The 23,956-nt window shown below is 47.5% G+C and overlaps 1 protein-coding gene across 33 annotated transcripts in view; it reads left to right on the top strand.

The window, feature by feature from the left end:
* Window positions 1–23,956, top strand: part of TACC2 (transforming acidic coiled-coil containing protein 2) — a 186,526-nt gene that overhangs the window by 41,008 nt on the left and 121,562 nt on the right. For 23 of the 33 annotated variants that reach the window (XM_019752901.3, XM_074338935.2, XM_074338937.2 and 20 more), the window contains 2 exons: window positions 9,662–14,938; window positions 15,493–15,618. In XM_019752901.3, coding sequence (XP_019608460.3) covers window positions 9,662–14,938; window positions 15,493–15,618 — 5,403 coding nt within the window. The remainder of the gene's footprint in view (window positions 1–9,661; window positions 14,939–15,492; window positions 15,619–23,956) is intronic. The other 10 variants (XM_074338945.2, XM_019752913.3, XM_088791814.1 and 7 more) reach the window with 1 other exon arrangement.

Genomic DNA, 23,956 nt, shown 5'->3' with positions numbered 1-23,956 from the left:
CGCTTCAGGTTTATAGAAAAATCGAGCAGTACAGGGAATTCCCACATACCCCTCCCTCCTCCGTATACAGTTTCCCATGTTATTATTTTGCACATTTGTAATAATCAGTAAACCATTATTAATATATTATTATCAACTAAAATCTATAGTTTACATTAAGGTTCACACTTTGTGTTGTACATTCTGTTTGGGTCTGACAAAGGCATAATGCCATGTATCTACCGTGACAATATCATACAGAATAGTTTCATTGTCTTGAAAATCTGGGCTTTACCTACTCATAACTCCCTGCCTCCCCGACCAACCCCTGGCACCCACTGATCTTTGCACTGTTTCCATGTTTATTTTTTTTTCCATTATCTTTTTTTTATTGATATAAAATACATACTGTAAGAGTATAAATCTGAGATCTGGATGCATGTTTATACTCCTGTACACCTGTGTAATCACACCCAGGTCTAGATCTAGAGCAGGGGTGTCCAAACTGCGGCCCGCGGGCCAACTGAGGCCCGCAATCCATTGTTAATTGGCCTGCAGCAAATTCCAAAAATATATTTAGTTTACTTAAATAAACCAGGTGAGGCAATACGTATTTCACCTCGAGTGAGTGGCCTGGCTGTTTGTGTATTTTACCGCATAAGGCCCTTGGTGAAAAATATTTGGACACCCCTGGTCTAAAGCATTTCCACCCCCCCAACATTCTCTCCTGTCGCTTCCCAGTCGATAGCCCTGCCCAAGAATAACAATTGTCCTGACTTCCATCATCACTGATTACTTTCGTCAGTTCTTGAACTTCATACAAATGGGATTAAACAGTATATATACTTTGGTACCTAGTTTCCTGTATACACTGCTACTTGTTAATTTTTAAAATTATTTTTATATGGTAAAAAACTGCATAGCATAAAACTCAAACTTCTCAACCAGTTCTAAGTACAGTTCAGTATGTTAAGTATATTCACACTGTTGTGCAACCCATGTGTCTATAGTAGAAGCTGAGATCATTGATTTGAGCCTTCCTCTGATAGATGTTTTAGTTTATTAACAGTCACTCTTAAGTCTTGTATCTGCCACATTTTGATATTTGTGTTTTCATTTTCATTTGGTTCAAATTTCTGATTTCCATTTTAATTTCTTCTTTGACTGGTGGGCTATTTAAGAGTCTATAATTTAGTTTCCAAATAGTTGGAGATTTTCCAGATATCTTTCTGTTATTGATATCTAATTTAATTCCATGGTAACCAGATAATAGACTTTGAATAATTTGAATCCTTTTGAATTTATTGAGACTTTCTCATGTGTAGAATATGGTTTGCTTTGTAAATGTTCCATCTACACTGTCACTATTGGCTAGTGTTTAAGAAATGTCAATCAAATCACGTTGGTTGGTAGCTTTGCTCTGGTCTTCTGTATCCATACTGACTTTCTAGCTATGTGTTTAATCAATTATTGAGAAAGGGATGTGGAACTATCAGGTTATAATTGTGGATTTATCAATTTCTCCTTTTATCCATTTTTTCTTCATGTATTTTGAGACTCTGTTATTAGATAAACTTTTAGGATGTTTATGTCCTCGTGATGAATTGAACCCTTTATCAATGCGGTGATCTTCTTTATGGCAGGTAATATTCTTTGCTTCAGCATCTCCCTTGTCTGATATAATATATACACAACAGTTTTCTTTTGATTAGCATTTTCATGGTTTATCTCATCCCTCCATTCTTTTACTTTTAATCTATATGTGCTTTTTAAGCAAAATTTGAAACACCTTTCTTATAGACAGCATATGGTTGGATCTTGCTTTTTAAATCTATTCTGAATATCTCTGCATTTTAGCTGGAGTATTTATAACATCTATGTTTAATGTGGTTATTAATATGATTGGTTTAAATCTATAGCTTGTTATTTGTTTTCTCTGTCCATCTCTTTTTTTGTTCCTTATTTCCTCTTTTATTTATTTACTTTTTTGCCTTCTTTTGGAAAAATTCATTTTTATGATTCTACTTTGTCTTCCTTTTGACTTATTAGCTACAACTATTTGTGTTTTTTAGGTGGTTGCTTTAAGATCTATAAGGTACCTCTTTAATGTATCACAAACTACTGTTAAGTGATACTATATCATTTCGTGTATGATAGAAGTCTTACAACAGTATACTTCCATCTCTCCCCTGTAGCCTTTGTATGATTGTTGTCACACGTTTTATTTCTACATGTGTTATAAATCCCACAATTTATGTTATTTTCTGCTTTACATAGCCAATTCTCTTTTAAAAGAGATTTCAATAAAAAGGAACAAAAGATCATATTTCACTGCATGATCGCCATTTCTGGTGTTCTTTATTCTTTTGTGTCACTCCTGATTGCCATCTGGTGTTATTTTCTTCTGACTTGAAGGATTTCCTTCAACATTTCTTGAAACATAAGTCTGCTGGTGATTAATTCTTTTTGTATATCTGAAAAAAATTTTTATTTCACCTGTGTTTTAGAAAGATGTTTTCACTGGGCAAAGAATTCTAGGTTGGAAGTATTTTTTCTTCTCTCTTTCTAATTTAGAGATATTGCCCCACTAGCTTGCATCATTTCCCTCCACAACAAAAAATCTGATGTCTCCCTTACTTTTGTTATTTTGCCTTTTTTTCCTCTGGCTGCATTTAATATTTTTCACTTTTTTTTTTTTTTTTTTTTTAACTGATTTTAAGCAATTTGGTTTATGATATGCCTTGGTGTAAATTTCTTCTTATTGTGTTTGGATCTATGGGTTTCTAGTTTATATCATATTTGGAAAAATTTCAGTCATTATTTCTTCAAATAGTTTTTTTCAATCCCCCCTCCTTTGGGGACCTAATTACACATATATTCAGCTGCATAAAGTTGTCCCATAGCCCACTGATGCTCTGTTCATTGTTTTTTCCAGTCTTTTTCTCTTTGTGTTTCATTTTGAAGTATTTCTGTAGCTATGTTTTTAAGTCACTAATATTTTTCTCTGTAATGACTAATCTGTTACTAATTCTACCCAGGGTGTTTTTCATTTTAGACATTGCAGTTTTCATCTCTAGATGTTTGATTTGGGCCTTTTTTTATATCTTCCTTGTCTCTACTTAACATGCTCAATCTTTCCTCCTCCTGAACATATGGAATACAGTTACAATTGTTTTTAAAAAGTTCTCGTGTACTAATTCTATCATCTGTGTAATTTCTGGGTCAGCTTTGATTTACTGAGTTTTCTTTTCATCGTGGGTCATATTTTCCTGCCTCTTTGCATGCCAGACACTGGACTTTATGCTTTTGGATTCTGGATATTTTTGTATTTCTATAAATATTCTTAAACTTCGCTCTGGGATGCAGTTACGTTACTTGGCACAGCTTAATTCTTTTGGGTTTTGCCTTTATACTTTGTTAAGTGGGATCAGGGCAGTGCTTAGTCTAGGGTTAATTTTCTCCACTGCTGAGGCCAGACCTTGCCTAGTACTCTAACAAATGTCCCAGGAATTATGAAGTTTTCCACTCTGATGGGAATGGGAACTATTCCCAGCCTTGTATCAGCTTCAAGAATTCTTCCCTCTAAACCTTTCAGGTGGTTTGTTCCTAGACTTGGGTGTTTTCTATACAAGCATATGCCGACCGGTGCTTTGCACTTATCTGGAGTTTCACTTTTCTGGTATTCTCCCTTGGGAGCCCTAGCTGCCTGGGTCTCCCCAGATGCCCAGCTCCATTTCCTCCTCAAGTCAGGAAGACAGTTCAGTTGGGTGCTTGCGTCGGGTGCCACTTCCTTCTTGTAATTCTTAATTTTTTTATATGACACTTTTCAACCTAGGCGCTCTGAAAACACGGAAAAGCCAGCATATCAAATTTCTTTTTTTTTTCTTGATTTTCAATGTAAATGCAGCAAAACACCTGGCATTTATTTTAGGAGAGGTGGGGAGACCCTTCTAGACAAAAAAGAGTAAGAGAGATGATGCCATGGTGTCATGCGGGAGACCCTGCTCGCTGCGCCATTTGTCGTGCGGGGTGGCCTTGGGGTCTCTGCTCCCGCTCCCCACACAAGAACGCAGGATACAGTGAGGCCAAAAAGGAACACCCACGGAGCCATAAGTAGGGGAGTCATACCACTATATTCTCGCTGGTGGCTGGGTTGGAGAAACAGGAAACAGGAGCCACACAATTCTCAACCCTCATTACACTGCTTGCAGGCTCAGCCACCATCTTCTTGCTAGCCCCCACTTTTTTTCCCTCTCTCTGCTAGCGTAGCCACAGCAGTTATATTAGTGGCCAATGGCTCACTGGTTACAGCTGATGGCCAACTAGCCACAGCTGACGGCCATGCAATCACAGTTGATGGCCATTTACTACCTGAGCCAGGCACCTGTCTATGTGAGGCCAAGAGCCTGGAAACTTCTTTCTGGGGCTCTGCCCCCACACATGGGCAAGAGTTGTTTTCTTTTCAAGAGCAGCTTGTATCAAAAACACTCATAGTTCCTTGTCTTTTTATGGGCTCAGATGCCAATTTTGACAGCAGTTAATCTTCCCAAACTCATCACTGCAGCTGTGTTAGTGCTGGGACGGAATCTGGGATGGTTTTCACGTCTTTAACATTGAACCATCTTGACCCCTGGTAATGCTGACTCATTGACTCTCCCTCACCTCCCATTGAGGTCTGTGGGTCTGCAGAGAGGCATGTTTCAATGAAATAGGCTGGTGACTGGGACCTTCATCTATTGCTTGGGTTGCTCAGGCATTGTGGTCTGTTTTTTTCTAGCTCAGAATGAGTGCAAAAAAGTTAAAACTGGATTAAAAATACAAAGCTGAGTCTGACGGAACTGCCAAGGTCAGTGGGCTCCCTGGCATCTGTGCAGGGGCCATTGTTAGGATGGTGTGTGTGGACTGGGCCAAATCTGCTAGGATCACAAAGGAGTTTCAGAGGAGGTGCCTTTCTACGTGAAATCCGTGTTAAGGTTTTAAAGGCGTGGCAGTTTTCATCTCCTTATTAACTTGAGAATTCTTTCCTCTACATAGATCACTTACAGCATAAATTGCTTTTCCAAAGTCTCTGGAATAGATGATGCAAACCACAGCGCAGGTCCCAACAAGCACTCCATCCACTCAGAATATTGAAACGAGACAAGACACAGTCTCCATCATCCTCCAGTGGGGGAAATGGTCACCAATGTTAATGGCAGCTGTGACTAGTGCCGTCACTGGGTGGGCCTGTGAAAGGAGGTCTGATCCGAGAGGCTGGGTGAAGACACTTTGCTGAGAAGTAAAGACGAGGGTTGAGGCGGGCTGGGGGATTCCAGGCTCCAGGCAGACGCAGGATGGGGAGCTCTGTGTGGGATATTCAAGGCAGGAAGTTGACTGGAGCCACAGAGAGAGCAAAGTGAAGTCACCTGAGAGTCCCCCCACCCTGGGGGTGACAGAATCAGGCTTTCATTTCTAAGCCATTGCTCTGGCTGCAGCCTGGAGAACAGAATGGATGGGAGAAGAGGTGGGATCAGAAATCAGTACAGGGAACGTGGGAAGTGGCCCGGTGGAGCCGGCAGCACAGGGCTTGAGCCTGCTTTGCAAAGGGGCTCTGCACGTCCAGGTCTGGTGTTGGACCTCTCTGGGAACATTTCGTCATGTGTGCAGTGGCCGTGGGGGGGGCATCCTCTCTACCGGGCAATCGTAACTGCCAAGTGCTTAGCGTGGCCCTCTCCTTAGCAAGTGCTCAGTGCAGGGCAGCTCTCCATCCTGACAGTTTTGCTGTCTGCTTTTGCTGATCTTAAAGCGGTAGTGCACGGCCATGCTTGTTTTTTTTCCCTCAATTGGCCTTCTTCCTCCTTTTAAGCATTCCTGGTTGGCTGGTGTGTTGTCTTCAGAACTACCATGTTTCCCTGAAAATAAGACCTAGGCAGACCATCAGCTGTAGTGTGTCTTTTGGAGCAAAAATTAATGTAAGACCTGGTCTTATTTTAATATAAGACTGGGTCTAATATAATATAATGTAATGTAATGTAATGTAATGTAATATAATGTAATACAATATAATATCGGCTCTTATTTTAATATAAGACTGGATCTTATATTAATTTTTGCTTCAAAAGACACATTAGAGCTGATGGTCCGGCTAGGTCTCATTTTCGGGGAAACACGGTATGCACTTAAGAACCCCTCCGGATGTGATTGTCTTCAGCTAGGGTAGTGGGGAGGGCCTTTTCTGTTTCCCCATGTCTGCTCAGAACTTTGCTGCAGCAAATCACCCACCTCCCAGGTCTGCACCTCATGCTTCTCCCTTTGTTGTGTGTTGGGGGGCGGGGGAGGGGGGGAGGCTGCAGTCCCAGTGCCCTCCCCACCCCATTACAAAGGCAGCGCCCCCTTCAGGCTGAAAACCTTCCATTGAGAGCCCAGCCCACAGGAGCGGGCCTTTGAATTCTGAGCAGAACCTCCGTCCCACACGTTTCGACTCAATCTTGAAGCATAAAAGGACATTATGTAAGCTTCGATTAATGCAGAGCCCTCAACAGAAGAGTTCTTAGAATTTTTCCTGCCCTTAGGCAAATCTGCTCCTGGTGTGTGGCTTTAATCTGGCTTTAAAAATTGCTTCTGTTGAGTCATCAAAGAGATTGCCGTGCTCAGTTTATGGGAAATAAACCGAAGGCTGGGTTCTTGTTGTGGAGAGACATGTGCCTCGCACTCAGTGGGAGGTTTGCTCCTGGTTGCTCTGTGATAAGACCCACAGGTTTTGAAGGGGCCCAAATCCAGTGGTTTATCCTCTTGCCCCCAGATGACAATGACTTCTGTCAGCCTGAAGGGAACACACACGCCCCTTAAGCTGGCAGCTCCTGCCAGAGGTGGGGACAAGGAAATGGCCTTGTTTGTCTTATTACCAGCGTGGAGGGGGGTGTGTTCTGTTGTTCTGCGCTCCTTGAGCAAGCCGACCTAAATAGGAGCGCTTCCTTTCAGAATCACACACCATTAACTACTAACCAGTTTGACCTCTGGTTAATAGGTGGGACACAATGAAATGCCAAGTGCTTATTTAAAGGAAAATCACCAGATGTGTAGTGCAGAGTTGCTGGTTCTGGAACAACCCATTGAGCCAACAGCCTCGCAGTTTGTGAGCCCTCTTGAGCTTCATGCTTTCCAGAAGGACAGGCCTGGCTTCTTACCGCACCCCAGTGGTTTTCCACGTGCCAGCCAGTGCTGGGCCAGGGCTCTTGTGGGCATTTCTGTCCTCATAGCCATTTGGGATTTGCAGGGATTCATATAACTTACTCTCTGAGTTTTCTCTTTGCTCTTGTCAGCTCTGCTTTTGGGTCAGAAAATGATAATCTGGTTGAAACAGTAGCCGACTCTCTCTTGGGTCCATCTTGAATCTTTCAGTGCCTCAGGCACTCCATTCTTGTCAAATGTTCAGGAGCAGGCATTAAATAAGGATCGCTGGTGTAGTGATGGTGTGAACACACCTTCTTCTAGGATATCATAGGATGTCACATGCATTTCATAGGTGAGGGGCTTAGTGAAAGGCTGGAATGAAGTCAGGGAGCCTCTTGGCCTCTGTCTCAGTCTGTTCAGGCTGCTCTAAAGTAATTCAGCTCCCAAAAATACCACGGACTGGGTGCTTAAACAACATTTATTTCTCATGGATCTGGAGGCTGAAGGTCCAACGTCAAGGCACCAGCAGATGCCATGTCTGGTGAGAGCCAGCGCCCTGGTTCGTAGATGGCCATCTTCTCCTGTGTCTCCCATGGTGGAAGGGACAAGGGAGCTCTCTAAGTTCCCTTTTATAAGGACACTAATCCCATTCACGAGGGCTCCACCCTCAAGAACAAATCACTTCCCAAAGGCCCCACCTCCACATACCATCACCTTGGGGATTAGGTTTCAACATAAGAATTTGGGGACAAAAACATTCGGCCTCCCTCCTTGGAAGTTTTTATCGGGGAGGCAGCATAGAGTGAATAAGATCATGGTCCATCAGATCCAAGCTTAACCGCGCTGTTCTCAGTGTTCTCATCTGCAAAATGGCAGCAATTAACACCCATCAGCAAAGGTAAAAGAGACAGTCCACGCAAAGCCTTGATGTCCAATGAATTTCATCCATTATTATTTTCCCAATTTTTCATTTTGGAAACTTGTAACCTCAATAATGTTGAGAGGATAGTACAACAACTATCCTTACGCCTATTGTGTTAGTCTGCTCAGGCGGCCCTAACAGTGCCACAGGTGGCTACAACAACATAAATTAATTTTCTCACAGTTCTAGAGGCTGGAAGTCCAAGGTCAGGGTGCCTGCAGGGTTAGTTTCTGGAGAGACCTTTCTTCTTGGCTTGTAGATGGCACCTTCTTGCTGTGTCCTTTCGTGAAAGAGGGTGCTCTTGGTGTCTCTTCCTCTTATAAGTACACCAGACATATCGAATTAGGACTCTATCTGTATGACTTCATTTAACCTTAATTACCTCCTTAAAGGCTCTATCTCCAAATACAGTAACATTGGGTGTTAGGGCTTCAACGTATGGATTTGGGGGGAGGGGCACAATTCAGTCCATAACACACATTTCTAAATTTTAACAGGAATGTACTTCACCTTCCCACTGTATGCATCTCTCATATATGAATGTATATGCATTGCCTTGCATGGAAAGCTAGGATTTTGGTACTGAGCATTTTAGAGCAGAATTTTTTCCACTGGTCATATCCAAAACACTGTGGGTTTAGGTGTGTATGAATGTGTATGTAACACACAGTTACAAGAAGATTCCATGCATTTTCCTCCCTATGATAACCTTAAAGAAAATGGCGAGAGCCTTTTGAAAGCCATACTTCTGTTACCTTTCTACTTTTTCAAAATGTAGTATTGGAAATGTATTGTCTTAAATTTAAAAATGCACTTAATTAAAACTACATAGAATTGAGAAACACCGTCCAAATAGAGCATGTGAAAAGCTATTTTATCAATAAGTTGGTAATTGTTTAGCTATAGCAAGTCCATAATTCTGAGTCTGGTTCTCCCAAGTTCCCTGGCACACTTCATAGTTTTTCTTCCCACAATGTCCAGCTAAAGTGTATTCAACACAAATATGGGTATAAAGTAATTCAGCTCCTAAGAGTTATATATAGGTCACATGCAGAAATTCCACAGCTAAATAGAACTGACTTTTGGATTATGCCTCTCACAGGACCACCTGTTAAAGGTAAAGAATCAAGTTAACTATCGTCAAGAGTCGCTCTTTATTTCAAAGCTTGGCTGTGCTCACTTGTGCCGTTTTCCCCCCAACATCTAAGGATCCCCAGGAGTGTTTGGGACCTCCTTGTAAACTACACAGAATTGGTTCAAACCCTCTATCATTATATTGAGCTTATTTAAAATCTAGGAGTTTCTCACATTTTAGACTATTGTGAGTTATTTCTGTATTTCCCTATTCAGTACTGACCAGCACGGAAAGCCCCAAACTGCACGTTTGAGGTTCCCTGTGTTGATTTTTGGAGAAAGTGATGGCATGTATAATGGTTATGGAGGGATGGGACCGAGGGGGAAGAGGGTCTCTTCATGGGGAGGAATGAGCTGCATGGGGACGGTGCATTTTGTGGCCTGTGTGTGTGTGTGGGGGAGTTCCTGTGATGTGGGTCTGTCCTTGGCCTCCGTGGGAACCAATAAAACATTCGGTGTTCTCATTGTTGGCAGCGTTGGGCCTGGAGGCTCCTGCTTGTCTTCTGCGGGTGCCGCCAGCTTGGATCCGCGCACCGTGTCCCCAGAGGTGACTGAGCCAAAGAAGCTCCCACATAAAGCCAGGGGCCCAGAAGGTTCTCCACTGCCCAGCCCACCAGCGTCCTGGGAACAAGAGTACCCCTCGGTCTCCATGCCCTTTGCTGAGGGGCCCCCGGAAACTTGCTTGGCAAGCCCAGCAACAGCACCTGAAGACTGGCCCTTCACTCAGCCCATCGCTCAGCACCCCAGGAAGGAACCTTCTCCAAATGCCCCAGGGGCGGTGTCTGCCCCTTGGGGGGACAGTTCTACTCAGCACAGTGTGGTTTCCATCGTACCCAGTTCTGAAAGAGGGGAAGACCTGAAAGACGGGGGACAAACCTCCACATCCTCCAGTTCCACCAATCAAATACCAGGAACTTCACCAGCACCTCCCAGAGAGCCAGTGAAAGGACAGCTGTGTGGAGAGAATGGCCAGCCTGGTGGTTTCGAGCCCCAGGACAAAGAGGCTGCAGGTGGCTTCCCCCCTCCAGAGTCCGGGCAGGTGACAGCTTCCGTACAAGTGGCCCCCAGGAGCCCTCCTGCACCCCAGTCAGGCAAGGAGAGTTCAGCTGGCCTGGAGGAGTGCCCCCCAAAGCCCAAGACCCTGACCCCACAAGATCCGGCCCCCAGAGCCTCAGACAGAGGAAACTGCCAAGGAGAGGTACCGCTTCAGGATTTAGCTGCTGACTTGGGGCTCCCTGGGGCCTGCCATCCCACGGGGAGCAGCTCAGGGCCTCCCCCAGAAGCTGAGGCAATTGCTACTTCCCGGAAAAGCTGCCAGCAGCAAGTGGGGGCTCAACTGCCCTGGGATTCGTTGTGTCCCGCCCTGGCGCCAGGGGCCGGGGGCTCTTGGACGGAGACTCCGGATGCCAGTGATGCTCAGTGTCACTCCCAGACAGGGACATGGGAAACTGAGCCCAGTAAAGCTGTCTGCGTGGCAGTGGGCCGCCAGTCTGAAGGGGCTCTGCTTGTGAGCACTGAGGAAGCACGCCCAGCTGCAAGCCTCACTTCACAGACAGCTGCTCAGGCTTCTGTTGCTGCAGAAGAGCCCAGCTGGCTGGCCAGGGAGGTGGTTTCAGGGGCTGAGATGCCCATTCTTACAGATCTGGCCAAAGAGCTGGCAGATGCAGGGTTGGTGGGACAGGAAAAGCATACATCAGATCTTGGAGGTGAAGGAGAGGGTCCAGAAGGGAGCCCTGGAGAGGTTGCTGCCTGTTCACTCCAGGAGGAGAGAGGAGAACTCTGGAACAGGGAGCAAAGCCTCAAAGTCCAACAAGGAGTGCCGCCCCCTCCTCCTAGTGCATCGGATGAAAGTTCCAGAAGGTTACCGGGGCCAGAGGACGAACCCAAGGCACCTGACAGCCCAGCTGTGGCTAAGGAGAAAAGCACACTGCCTGGGGCTGACCCTACACAGCAGGAAGAAGCCCTAGAATCACTTGATGGTGTAGATCCTGGGAACCTGTGGGGAGAGCCACCTCAGGCCTTCAGCTGCAAGACCAACCCAGAGATGGAGAAAGAGGAGGTTTCTAAGCTAACCAGTGACATGGGGAGCACGTCCTCAGCTCAGCCCCTCAGAAAGGAGGAAGCTGGGTATGCAGACAGGCCCAGCTCTTCATCAGAAGCTGCAGCTCACAGCCCAGTGGCCTGTGTGATGCTGGGAGAAGCCCATGTGGTCCATGAGTCTGGCTCAGTGCACAGGCCCCAGGAGCAGGATTCTGTCCCACCCTGTGGGCCAGATGGAGCCAGTGAACACGTTATTCCTGAAGGAGCTTCCTGGGAGGGGCCGGGATTACAGCCCAAATGTCCTGACACCCTTCAGGACGTCAAGGGACTGGGAAGAATGGACTCTCTTCCTGCTTTAGAATCTGAGAAATCAGATTTCCTGTCAACTCCTGCTGCAGAGGTTGTCCCCAAAGCTCAGGAGGTGGAAAGCTCATCTGACGTACAGACGAGGAGCCTTCCATCTGTGCAGGGGCCCGGCAGCTGTGAAGGGGAGGGCCTGCTGACATCCCCCCAACGCCCTGGGCCGGAGCGTGATGCAGCTGGACAGGAAGTCCAAGCTGAGGGGCTACATCCACCCGATGGGGAGAGCTTAGCAGTGGACTGTGGGCTCACGATGCTGAGCCAGCAGCAAGATCAGCAGGGAAACCCATCCTGCCCAGGAAACAGCTGGATACAAATAACTGCACCCGAGGGGCCCGCAATGTCTTCTGAGAGCCATCTGCAACCATCCCTGTCGGACCCAGGAGCATCTGTCTGTGATACGCTCGGGGAGAAGGCCCAACCCTGTGAAAAGGAGAAAGACACTTCTCCAGGGGATCCAGGTTTTAAGAACCCAGATGCAGATTCTCCCCAAATCCACGTGAAACCTCCTGTGAAACCTCCGGAGGATGTGAGCTTGCCCACTCCCGGAAGAGAGGAGCAGGCTTCTGGATCAGAACTTCTAAGCGAGCTCCTCAAAGGCAGCCTGTCTGATGTTCCAAGTTCAGCTCCCAGGGATGCAGATCTGGAGAGTCCTGTGACCGAGCAGTCGGAGCTGTCAGCACGAGGAGAGAATGGGCCAGAGGGAGCCTGCCCTGGCAGTCAGTCCCCCAAGGTCTCGCCTTGTGCAGCAGACACCTTACAAGACTCCTCTGTCACAGTTGGCTTGAGCAGAAAGGAAAGTTGCTGTGCTGGGCAGGGGCTGAGCAAGTCCCAACAGGAGCTGGTTGCTGGGCCAAAAGGCAGTCGTCAGCATGAAGAAGCCTGTCGCGGGGATGCAGGAGTTTCTGAAGCAGCTGACACTCGCCCCCCACTCGAGGGCTTGCATAAGACAGAGAAGGCAAGTGGGAACACAGTGGGGGCCCCACCTTGTTGGCCTGACTCAGTACCACTCCTGGATGCAGCTCACCGCCTGCCAGCCCCAGTGCCTGCCAGCCCCAGCGTCACACCCACTCAGGATGCTCCAGAGAGAGAGGCATGTGATGAAACCCAGGAAGGCAGGCACCGACCAGTGCCGGCCCCACGGAAGGAAATGGAGTGCCCCAATGCCTTGGATGCAGAGGCCCGAAAGCTTCTCGGAAGTTTCCCATCAGCCGAGGCGCGAGGTGCAGAAAGTGGGGCCACTGAGACTGGTGGGGGTGCTGGTGAAGGAGACCTGGGGATGCAGCGAGCTCCAGAGGCGCCAGGAGAACCTGCTCTGAGTGATGGCTTGCTTCAGACTGAGCACGGCCCCTCCCCCGGGCAGCAAGCTTCTACCTCTGCCCCAGGTGAGCCTGGCCAAGCTGACCAGCCCTCAGCCAGCTCCCAGGATACCTTGCTGCCAGCGGGAGAACTAGGTGGGATTCTAAGGAACACAGTGGATATGCCTGCAGCCCAGGCTGTCCCTGACCCAAAGAGGCTTCTGCCATCTGGGCCACCAGAAGAGGTTGTTCCTGACACTCCTTACCTGCATATCGATGGTGCTGCCAAGAAAGGGGCAGAAAATTGTGGAGTGGAAGTGATTTCCTCTCAAGGTCCCAGAGGTCCTGGTGAAAGCCCTTGTCCCATAGGGGAGCCCCTGCTTGCCTTGGAAAACGCCACCTCCAGGAAGCTGTCTGCTGGCCCCCTTGCCTCCCTCTCTGAGCCAGGAGCTGCAAGTGGGGAAATCTCTGTGGGGCGAGCCAGCAGTGGAAGCCCCAAAGCCGGGACCTTTGAGGGACCTGTGGACTCTGTGCCCTACCTGGACAGGATGCCGCTACTGGCCGATGGTAAGGAGATGACAGAAGAGAAGAAAGCGACAAGTGATTCTGGCGCAGGCACCCACCCCTGTGAGCTTCCTGCGTGCCCTGACAGTAAGGAGGGCATGGTAGGGGAGGCAGCAGGCGGGGAGAGGATGGTAGAACCTTCCCAGGATCTGAGGAAGGGCGCATCATGTGTTGTGGACGCAAGCTCCAAGCAGACCAGCATGGTTGCCGGGCTCCCTAACTTCAGGGAGCACATCACCAAGATCTTTGAAAAGTCTGTGCTTGGAGCCCTGACCACGGATCGGCCTCAGTGCGCATCGGGAGAAAAGGCAGGAGCTGGGAGGAGTGTGGCAGGCAAGGACCTGAGCGTGTCATTAAGCCCAGAGAAGCTTCCGGATGGAGTGGCTGTAGCCCCTCTACCTGCCCCTCCTGTTGGACTCTGGGTAAACTCAAAGGAGAAAAGGAATGAGTTGGCTTTAGAGGCTGACGTTTCCCATCTGGTTCCCCAGGACCCAGCTCCAGAAAAGCTGCCAGGGCTGGTAGGGCTGGCCGCAGAGCAGAACCTTCCAGGTTGCAATGTGGGGAAGGAAGTGACTGGTGCCCCACAGATGCCGAAGGAAAGCGAGAAGCCAGAGGGGGCCGGAGAAGCTGGGCTGGGGCTTGGAGGCCAGGCCCACTCCCAGCAGAGAAGCAGCTGGCAGGAATCAGCTTTGGGTCCTTCTTCACAGGCTGCTTCTCCAGGGACTCTGGTGGAGAAAGCTGCTGATTTGCAGGTGGCTCCCCAGAGCCACAGGGAAGGGGACTTGGTTCAAGAGGATAGAATTCCTTCTGGAAAACAGCACCAGGAAACAACCACCAGCAACAGTCAACCCAGAGAAGATGAAGCCCCGGGCTTTGCTCACACAGGGGCTCCAGGTGACGTGCCACTGTCCACCTCTGCTCAGGGAGTGTCTTCTCCCCATGGGGATGTTCCGATTATGGCTGAGGCTGTCAGTGAGCCCTGGACCCCTGACACACTTGCGGTTGAGAAGAGGCGTGGAGGTGCTGCTGGAATCTCGGAAACACAAAATGCCCAGGGCAACCAGAACACCCCTGAGCCAGCAGCTGGAGAAGTGACAGACATTCCTCTGGAGCCCAGCGTGGTGGCAGGAACTGCTGGGGAAGCAGAGGGTGACATCACTTTGAGCACAGCTGAGAACGGGGCACGTGTGTCTGGTGACCTGCCGGAAACAGGTACTATGAGCATGTTCTCCGGTGTGGCTCCTGCCTCCACGCCACCAGGGAGCTGTGGGGACCCAGGCTGCTCTGAGGGGACTCCGGGGATGGAGGCTGCAGCCACCCTGTGTGGAGAGAGCCCGGCTGGGCACCTGCAGGCTGAGCAGCAGCCCCGGCCTGAGCTTCCCAGTCCTGCTGGGGACAGGAAGCTGTGTGTCTCCTCACCTCCAGAACCTGATAAAACTTGGGACCTAAAGCTGCAAAACCTGGTTCCAGAAGCAGTTCACGCTGAAAGGTACTTAAAATCATAAATTCCCATGGGAATGTGGGGTCAGCTTCAAAAGTGATTCTCATCCGATTTCTATAAGTCAAACAGACGGGCAGTTGGTAATCTAAGTTTTCCATACCTAATTGTTTACATTTACCTGCTTACAATCTCCTCACGGGCTGAGATTCTGAAACATGTGAGTCGTGGGTGGTGTGTGGGAGCTGTTTGTTTAACATGTCTTATGCCTTCTCTTGTGTTCCTTAATTCATCGCACTTGAACTGTTTGAAAAGCATGAAATGTTTACTGGCTGGCAGTGCACTGTTGGTCATAGGTTATAGTTAATCATACGTTTTTCTGGAGTCCAGATACATCTGCTTTGAATCTGGATTTATTTATGCAGAGAGGCCTAAATGATCCAAAAGCATGTCAAAGCCATTGACTGCCTGAAACTAATTTTTTCCTAGGGATCTTGGCATACGGTAGTAGTCATTTAGAGCTTTGATTGCAAAATGGGCTTTTCAGTAGGACATAAAGAGAAGTGCCCTTCTTACGATCTATTGCTTTCTTTGCATTATCACAGAAAGAGCCCCGGGCCTGACCCAGCCACCTTACGTTCAGTTCCTGAGAAGGATGCTCCAGGTGTCACTGGCGAGGTCATTTCCAATGAGACCAGAAGTGCAGGAGGAGCAGAAAGGTCAGTGAAAAGGTATCAGACTCTAGAGAACCGTGATACCTTCGTTCAACAGAGACGGTTTGAGAACTGCTCATGCACAAGTCCTCATGTAAGAAAGAAGGAAATAGGCATTCCCACTGCTTCATACAGGTAAAGAAGGGCCTTGACCCTTCAGTGAAAGCGTCACTGTTGTCAAAGGCATTGAATGAGTTGCTTTCCTATCTGAACTTATTACTTATTTTTTGAAAAACAAAGAAACAAAAAACCAGCTTTATTGAGATGGAATTCACATACCATACAATTCACCCATTTAAAGTGTACAATTCAATGGCTTTTCGTATAATCACAGAGTTGTACAACCATCACCACAATCAATTTTAAAACATTGTTGTCCCTGCAAGGAAACCCTGTACCCCTTAGACATCACACCCCAACTCCCCACCCCCCAGAGCCCTAGACAACCACTAAGGTAGTTTATTACTTTTTGAGACAAATGGACTCAACATTGATTTAATCTCTGAAGCAGGAATGTCTGACCACTAACAGCAGTCACACTCCATAGAGATCTTGAGATTAGAGGGGGACAAATGACCCATATGACTGTGACTCCCAGACCTTCGCACTTGCAGGGTGCCTGCCTGTTCTTTTGTAAGTGAAATGCCACTATTGGTTGTACAAAAGCTGCTGCTCGGGAGTTTCAAACTTTTGGGGAAACGGAGATACTGTGGATAGACACATTGTGAACTGGCTTTGCAGCATCCTTAGGCCTTTGGCTGTTCCGGTACACACTGCGTGCATGCGCGCACATATGTACGTGATGCATACGTGAGCAGGGCGGGGCTGGACTTTAAATTAGTACCTGTGGCTGGCGAGTGTCTCCTCCCAAACAGCTGCAGGCATTTTATAAATGATTTGACTCATATTTTGCACATGCCGAAAGAATGTGATCACCTGTTTTTCGAGTCTGAGCATTTCCACTGACACCCAGCTGCCTTTCCTGCCCTAAAGGCCAGTGAAATGCAGACGCCTTCTGCCGACACATGCAGGTTGGGTCTGCATTAGACACTTGTCTCTGCTGCTGACTCAGCGTGTAATTCCCTGCCTCCCATGCTGGTACGGATTTTGACATTCCCCATTAAAGTGTGGGGAAAAATATCTAATGGGAATAACCCTCCCTCTCCCCACAAATGATGCATTAAGTTCCTTCTTCAGTGTCTGGGTGTTTCATCACCTTTTTGGAGAACTCAGGGCCAGACGTATAGTAGTAGTTCAATGAATATTTCATGGCTTGTTTTAATCACTTTAAATTTTAAAATGATAATTTCGAAATTAGTGTTAAAGCATTTATAAGCTATACAGGAAAAGAGAAAGGTTCACAACCACACCACCTAACCACTACTGTTATTTATTGTTTTTGGGTATTTTCACCCATTTTTTTTCTGTTTAAGTATTGGTGGAGTTGTTTGCCCCCTGCCATCAGAACTCTTTGCAAACAGATCTTAGTGGCTCAAGTTGTACGACCTATCAGTTTACGGAGCAGTAGACATTTACATTGTGACCAGTGTTTCTGTTCACTTTGCCCTGGTCGGGGGTCCTTTGGGTGTCAGACTTGTAGATTGTCTATAGAGCTGTGGCGTCCAATGAGGCAGCCACTTGTCACCTGTGAAGGGAGATGTGCTGGAAGCGTAAAATCTACACCAGATGTTGAAGACTTAGTAGGGAAAAAAGAATATGAGATACATCATGAATGATTTCTATATTGATTGTAGGTTAAAATGATAATATTTTGAATGTCTTGGGTGAGAATATAGTATTAAAATTAATTTCACGTATTTCTTTTTCCCGTTTTTATTGTGACTACCCAAAACTCTTAAATTACATATGTGGGTTTTGAGTACATGGCTTTCCATTGTGGCTTGAGGTCTGTTTCTGTTTAGATCATTTGGCTCCACAACCTGCTTTGCCCTGGTCCTTGAAGGAAATGAGGATGGAGAGGGCTGGCCTTTCCTGTGCTTTGGACTCAGGGAAAAAGTTCTTCTATCCTCCCATTGGTTGAGGATTTCTGGGAAGAGTTCTGATTGGACCCTCCCCTCCAGCCTTCCACATGGGGTGACCTCTGGCTCCCTTTCTTTGAGGGGAATTAAAGAGGTGGCAACATCCGAGCCAATTGGTTACAACAGATCCCAGCTTATATCTAATAGACAATCAGAGGTCTCCAGAAGGGTACAGACCATCTCTGTCCAATAGAAATATGACCTGAGCCACAGATGTAGTCTTGAATTTTCCAGTAGCCATGTTAAAAAACTAAACAGAAAATTAAAATATAAAATCAATTTTGATAATATATATTTTATTTAACCAGTAGATCACACATATTATCATTTCAACATGTAATTAATATAAAAATTATTAAGGTGATATTCTACATTCTTGTTTTCATAATGTCTTTGAGATCTGGTGTGTATTTTATAATCACAGCACATCCATTTGGACCAGCCATCTTCTAAGCACTCAGCAGCTGTATGTGGCAAGTGGCTGCTGTATTGGACATCCCAGCCCCTCACCAAGTTGTAACGACTATCGACAGTGATCCAGAGGGGCACCCCAAAGACCCATGTTGCTCTGCCCAGCAACCTCATTCCTACAAGTTTAACAAAAACACTGGGAACTCTTTTTGGCCTTGAAGAGGAGGCTCAGTACCTCTGGTGAACCTGTTCACCGTGAGGGAGCTGTGTCTGGTGTGTGGACCTGGGCAGGTCTCAGAGGAAATCTGGCCAAGGCCAGCGGGTGCATGTCCTGGGAGCTGCAGGCTTGCAGGTAAAGGTGAAATTCAGCAGCAGCTGGGAGAAGTTGGGTGGCCATACTTCAGCGGACATGGCCTAGAGCTGGGGTAGCGATGAAGTTCAGAGCAGGGGCCCTGGATTCCTACCCAGCTCTGCCCTTTACTGGTTAAGTACGTGACCTCAGTTTGCCCATCTGTAGAATGGGGATAACTGTACCAGCCTCATCGAGTCACCTTGATGTCATTGATTCAAGTGCAATACCCACAGGTTCTGGTGCTCAGGAGGTGTTAGGTGTTAGGTTTCCTATTACAGACCTGTGGGAAGCTTTTCCTGTGAAGTGAACTGTTTGGTCACCATTTCTCTTCAGGTAGGGACCGTTCTCTGAGGTTGAGGTTCCAACCTGGCCATCTTTCTTTTCTAGTACTGAATTCTTTGCTGGAATATCTTAATGGGTGAGGAGAGTGAATTCTTTCTTACACCCTACTGTGTAGCCCATAGCGATCTGCTTCAAGTTAAAAAGTTTTGAGATTGTGTTTTATTGTAAAACGTTATGTGTCTCTTTCATTGTGTACTATAGTGTATTATATTTCAACATAAAAATAATGTTTTGAGTTGCCACAAGAAGAGCAAAGCAAAGCAAAACCAAATTTTCTACTCTCTTGGTGATCTGGTGACATCTGTTGAATCTATTGAATTTTGAAGATTCTGCTGACTTGAATAGAGCTGATACCACAGAGCAGATTCAATATGTAAGCACGTCTCTTTTTTATCTTGGCGACAGGATAGTTTGATAACTCGGTCTCATAAACACGGAGATGCAGGGAGCACAGACATGTTTACTGCTCTATTTCCAACATCTGAAGTTAAATTGGCCCTGCTGGTGGATGTGCCGTGGTTGTCCTATGGCTGTGTTTACCTCCAGCCACCACACCACACACAAGGGGTACGTGGGCACCCAACGCTGTGAAGCAGAGGTTGGTAGACGGCTGGCTGTCGGTTTCTGTACATTGTGTGGTCCCTCTCTCTGGAAGAGACTGGGACCCACGAACAGCTTCACATTATTTTCAGATTGTTCCACAGGAGGTGCTTGAATTGATTTTGACTTTGTCCCCATATGACTGTCTTCCATGTGGATGGCAAGTTGAGAATTTGGCATATTGCTTGCACATCACTGATGGCCAGACATGTAGTTCTGGATCCATCCTGGGCACTGCCAAGCTGGTTTTTGCTGAATATTTAGTGTGTAAAGAGGTTTTTCTTTTCCGTTTGGGAAAATGGTTGGAAAGGTATCATTTTCAATTATTAGTGCATTTTGAGAAAATTAAATGATTCCCAGATGCTCATGGTCTTTGTGTGGACCAAGGCTAAATCATGAAGGGCAGTTGGGTTGAAAAGTTGAGGGGGTTCAGGGAGGGAGAACAGAGAGGAACAGCTGGCACCCTGCCGAGGAAGTCCTGGCTGGGCCTGAACGCAGCGCCCTTCCTCCCACGCTTTCTTCCCACTCGGTCTCTGCTTCTTCCTTCTCTCTCCTCCTCCTTCTAAAAGTAGCAGCTATGACACCATCCTTTTGAGTTTAAGAATAGGTTTTGAGGATGGCTACAGCTGTATAAATTAAATAAAAGCAAAAAAGTGTTTAAGTGTAGCTCTCCTGGCAGATAAAGCCAGGACAACAGATCTGCCTGTCCCCTGGATTTGATTTTATATTACATGGCTTCTAGTATTTTAAACTTCCTTTTGAGAAGTATTGGCTATTACAGAGCTACTACTCTGATACTCTTTACACCTGAAGCAGTTTTCTTCTCAAAGTGGGAGGCAGTAGAATCCAGACAGACCTGTTCATATCCTGCTGGCTGTGCTGCCTTGGATAAGCCGCTTAACTTTCCAATCCTCAGTTTCCACATCTATAAAATGGGAGAAAGACTACCTCTCTGTTAGAATTGGAATTAGGATAAAATTGGAAAGTTGCCAAAGCATCTAATATAATGCCTGGTATATGATCAGTGCATAATAAAGATGGTAACTACTATTATACTTTTAATTGTGTTGATTCAAAATCATCCTGGCAACTAAGCAAAAGGAGAAAATGCCCAGGACCCCAAATGAAGTGGTCACAGACCCTGCGGGGATAGGGTGACGTGGGCCCGGCTGAGACTGTCTTTCCAGCTGTTCGACCTCCTGTGCTGCTTTCTGTCTGTCGCTGGGGGTTCCACTAACGCTGCTTGGCTCACAAGGAGCTGGTTACATGGTTCAACGGTACTTAGAAACAAAAGACTCTACGAATGACTTGGATTTATATTATCAACAGCTTCGGTCATGGTGAACCATCATATTTAAAAGTCAAAGGAACTTTAAAATGTAGCCTTTATATTCTGAAGCTTTTGTGTTCCATAATTTTCTTAGAGGTGAATCTGTCCTTTAGAAAAATACCAGGTCACTTTGGAAAGCTGGTGGATGAGGCACCTACACAAAGGGTGGCGTCCTCCTCGGAGGTAAGGGCTGATACCCTGCCTCAGGTGCCTGCAAGGGGACCACACTGCCTTGGCTTCCAGCTCTTCTGCGTTTCTGCGCACTCTGCCCCATGGCCTCTGGCACACTGCGTCTGGACCCGAGGGCCAGCTTCTGGGCAAGGTGGTGATTTTCCAAATGAATATGTCCAAACTGACCCAACTTCTCTTCCTGAAACCTCTCATCATTGCCAGTGGCAGAAGCCACTGCGTTAGACCTGGCTTCAGGTTTGTTTCAGCAGCAATGTTTGAGAAATGGATATTTTCGACCCTAACTGGTTAGAGCTGGAAGGAAACTTGGGACATTCTTGTTGAGGCTCAGAATAGGGAAGGGACAAGGGAACTAACTGGCAGCAGAGCTAGAACCAGATTCTGGCCCCTGATGGCCCCTGATGGCCCCTGACGGCCCCTGATGGCATATTTCCCTCTTGATACATGAACTGAACTGAGGACCCTGCCACAGGGGAGGGGGCTGTTCTTCCCAGCAATGCCAGCAGCCCTCCCCCGCCCCCCAAACCTGCTTCTAGGCTTTTGAGAAAAGACCATAGAAATCTGAGTTCTACTGAGGGACAAGCACAGGCCTCGAAGTCGACAGACCATAAGTTCCAGCTCAAGTTCTAGCTCTGTGACCTTGGGGGTATCACCCTCTGAACCTGCTTACTCATCCTGTAAAATGGGGACATATAGTACTTAGGATTAAAGGAGCACTTTATTTAGAAAAGCTGACACAAAATAGGTACTCAATATAAGCCCACTCATACTTATTCGTTCTCCTGGGCCAAAGTACTTCCACATCCAGCATCTAATTTCATTCTCATCTCATCTTAGTGGGTACTGTTTGCAGAGGAGGGAAGTGGAGGCTCAGACAGGTGACGTGGCTTGCTCAAGGTCAGAGAGCTAATAAGATTTAGAGCTGACACTAGAACCTTCTAGAAAGTTTTCACACATCAAATCCATGTTTTGATCCCTGATCATTAACTGCATAGCCAGGTGGAATGTTGGGGAGGTTACTCTCTATGACAATTCTGTCCACTAGCACTTTCTACAATGATAGAACTGTTCTGTATCTCTGCTACCCAGTATGGCAGTCCCTAGCCCCACGTGGCTACTCAGCACCTGAAGTGAGGCCACTTGAAAATCCGGGGTCAGTTTCAGGACAAGGTGGTTTCAGGGTCCTTGAGGAACTGAATTGTGTGTATTATTTAACTCTCATTAATCAGAATTGAAATTGAAATAGCCACCTGGGGCTAGTTGCATGACACAGCCCAGCTCAAAGACATAGTTTTTTCGTGTATACATAAGAGATTACTACTGGTTGCTGTCAGCCATGAGGTTCTGTGTGGGAAGGTTTGCAAGGGCTCACGTGCCTGTGGTGCTCAGGGAGCACAAGCTTATCATCCTCGATGACTCTTGGCCCTGCAAGTGGGAAAGCCAGGTGGCTGTGTCTCCAGAGTGGAGACTGGGGCATATTCGCGGCACAAGTGTCTGGCAACACTGGTTAGCAGGAGGCATCTCTCCAGTACCTGAGCCCGGGAGGTTTACCACTGGCCAACCAGAGGTCTTGGCTCAGCCGGTGCAACCTCACACCCAGCCCTGATAAAAAGCCCCCCCAATCTCCAGCCCCAGCTAACGCAGTCAATTAGCTCCAAACGGCTGCACATAATCTAGAACCCTCCCTGCAAACACATCCTCAGTGGCTACACCTACAAGGTGCCCCTCCCGGCCAGGGTGGAAGACTAGATGGGTCCACTGCAGAGATTGTTTTTTCTGACCACCATCCCTGCTTTGTGCCGTTCCTGTTCTGAGAAACTGGCAGGGTGGGAAAGAGGCTTCCCGTGGGGTGTGCGGTGTCAGCAGGCCCCAGCTAACTGCATCTTGGTCTCCCCTTTCTTCTCCGCGCCTGTTAAGTTGTCCGGCATTAAATATTTTAGCAGCCTTCTGCTTCACACTAGACTGCGAAAGTGTTCCTCTGTTTTCCAGGGAAGGCGCTGGGACAGGTCTGATTACTGATACTTTTAGTACCTTCTCCTCTTGCTAGGCATCCAGAGGGTGTCTGGGAAGAGGAATTGCAGGGGAAGGGTGCAGGGTGGGCCGAGAGAGGACCACGGTGCACAGTGGACTCTGGTCAGCGTTGAGTCCTCAGGTCAAGAGCGCCTGCAGCTGAGGGGAGCAGGAACCCTGAAGCTGCCCCAGGTGAGCAAGGAGGGCTGGAAAAGGAGGGACCGGAAGTGAGGCTGAGGATGAAATCAGGCTGGATAGAGGGGTGAGTTAGGAGGCTGGAGTTCAAATTGCAACCCCAACTCCAGGGACCATGTTGGATGGTCACGCAGCTGCTCCAGCCTTGACTTCTTCTCAGGTAAATGGGTTACCAATATCTCCTGGGGCTTCAAAGGGGGGTTTAAATGGGGAGTAGAGGAGGCAAGATAGAGCGTACTCTGCGCAATCAGCTGTCAGTAGCCCGTAGCTGTTACTATTACAGAGCTGGGGCCTGTCAGCTCTTAGCTCAGGACAACATCATCGCTCAGTTGCTGGGAGTCCTGCAGGCAACTTCATCCCCACAAGGCCTCAGCAGTCGCCCGGCAAAGGTGCTCCCAGGCTGGGTGCTCAGGGGGGGAGCCAAGGTCTCTCCCATCAGGGATGAGCTGAGACGGGCATTCAGGGCGCTCTGAGCACCTCCAACATTGGAAAGAGGGGTGCGTGCGATACCTTGATCGGGGGGTGGGCAGGTGGGTTGACATGCTGCAGGTGAGTGACGCACGCGGGTTGTTGACCTCCAGCGCAGCGCTCACACCCTCCTGAGGGAGCAGGGGGCTCACCTCCTCCTCCAAGCGTTGCACTTCCTTCCCCTCCTGGGCCTCCACATCCTCTGGTGCAGGATCAGGAGCTGGGCGTCCTGATTCGGAATTCTCTGTCTATGATTGTTTGCTCAGATACAAGTTGGTGGTCATCTCCACAGAGAGTGGGGCTCGGCCTCTGGCCAAGAGAAAAAGTCCTGAACTCGTTCCTCTGGGAATGTTTGACTTGCAGACACGGCTCTTGGTTACCCAGCACCCGATACTCTGTGGGGCGCCTCAGTGGGCACTC

Source organism: Rhinolophus sinicus, chromosome 15, assembly GCF_057876585.1.
Source record: "Rhinolophus sinicus isolate RSI-liver-muscle chromosome 15, RSI-T2T, whole genome shotgun sequence".
Taxonomy (NCBI): domain Eukaryota; kingdom Metazoa; phylum Chordata; class Mammalia; order Chiroptera; family Rhinolophidae; genus Rhinolophus; species Rhinolophus sinicus.
Note: the sequence above shows the minus strand (reverse complement) of the source record. Positions and strands in the feature narration are given on the sequence as shown.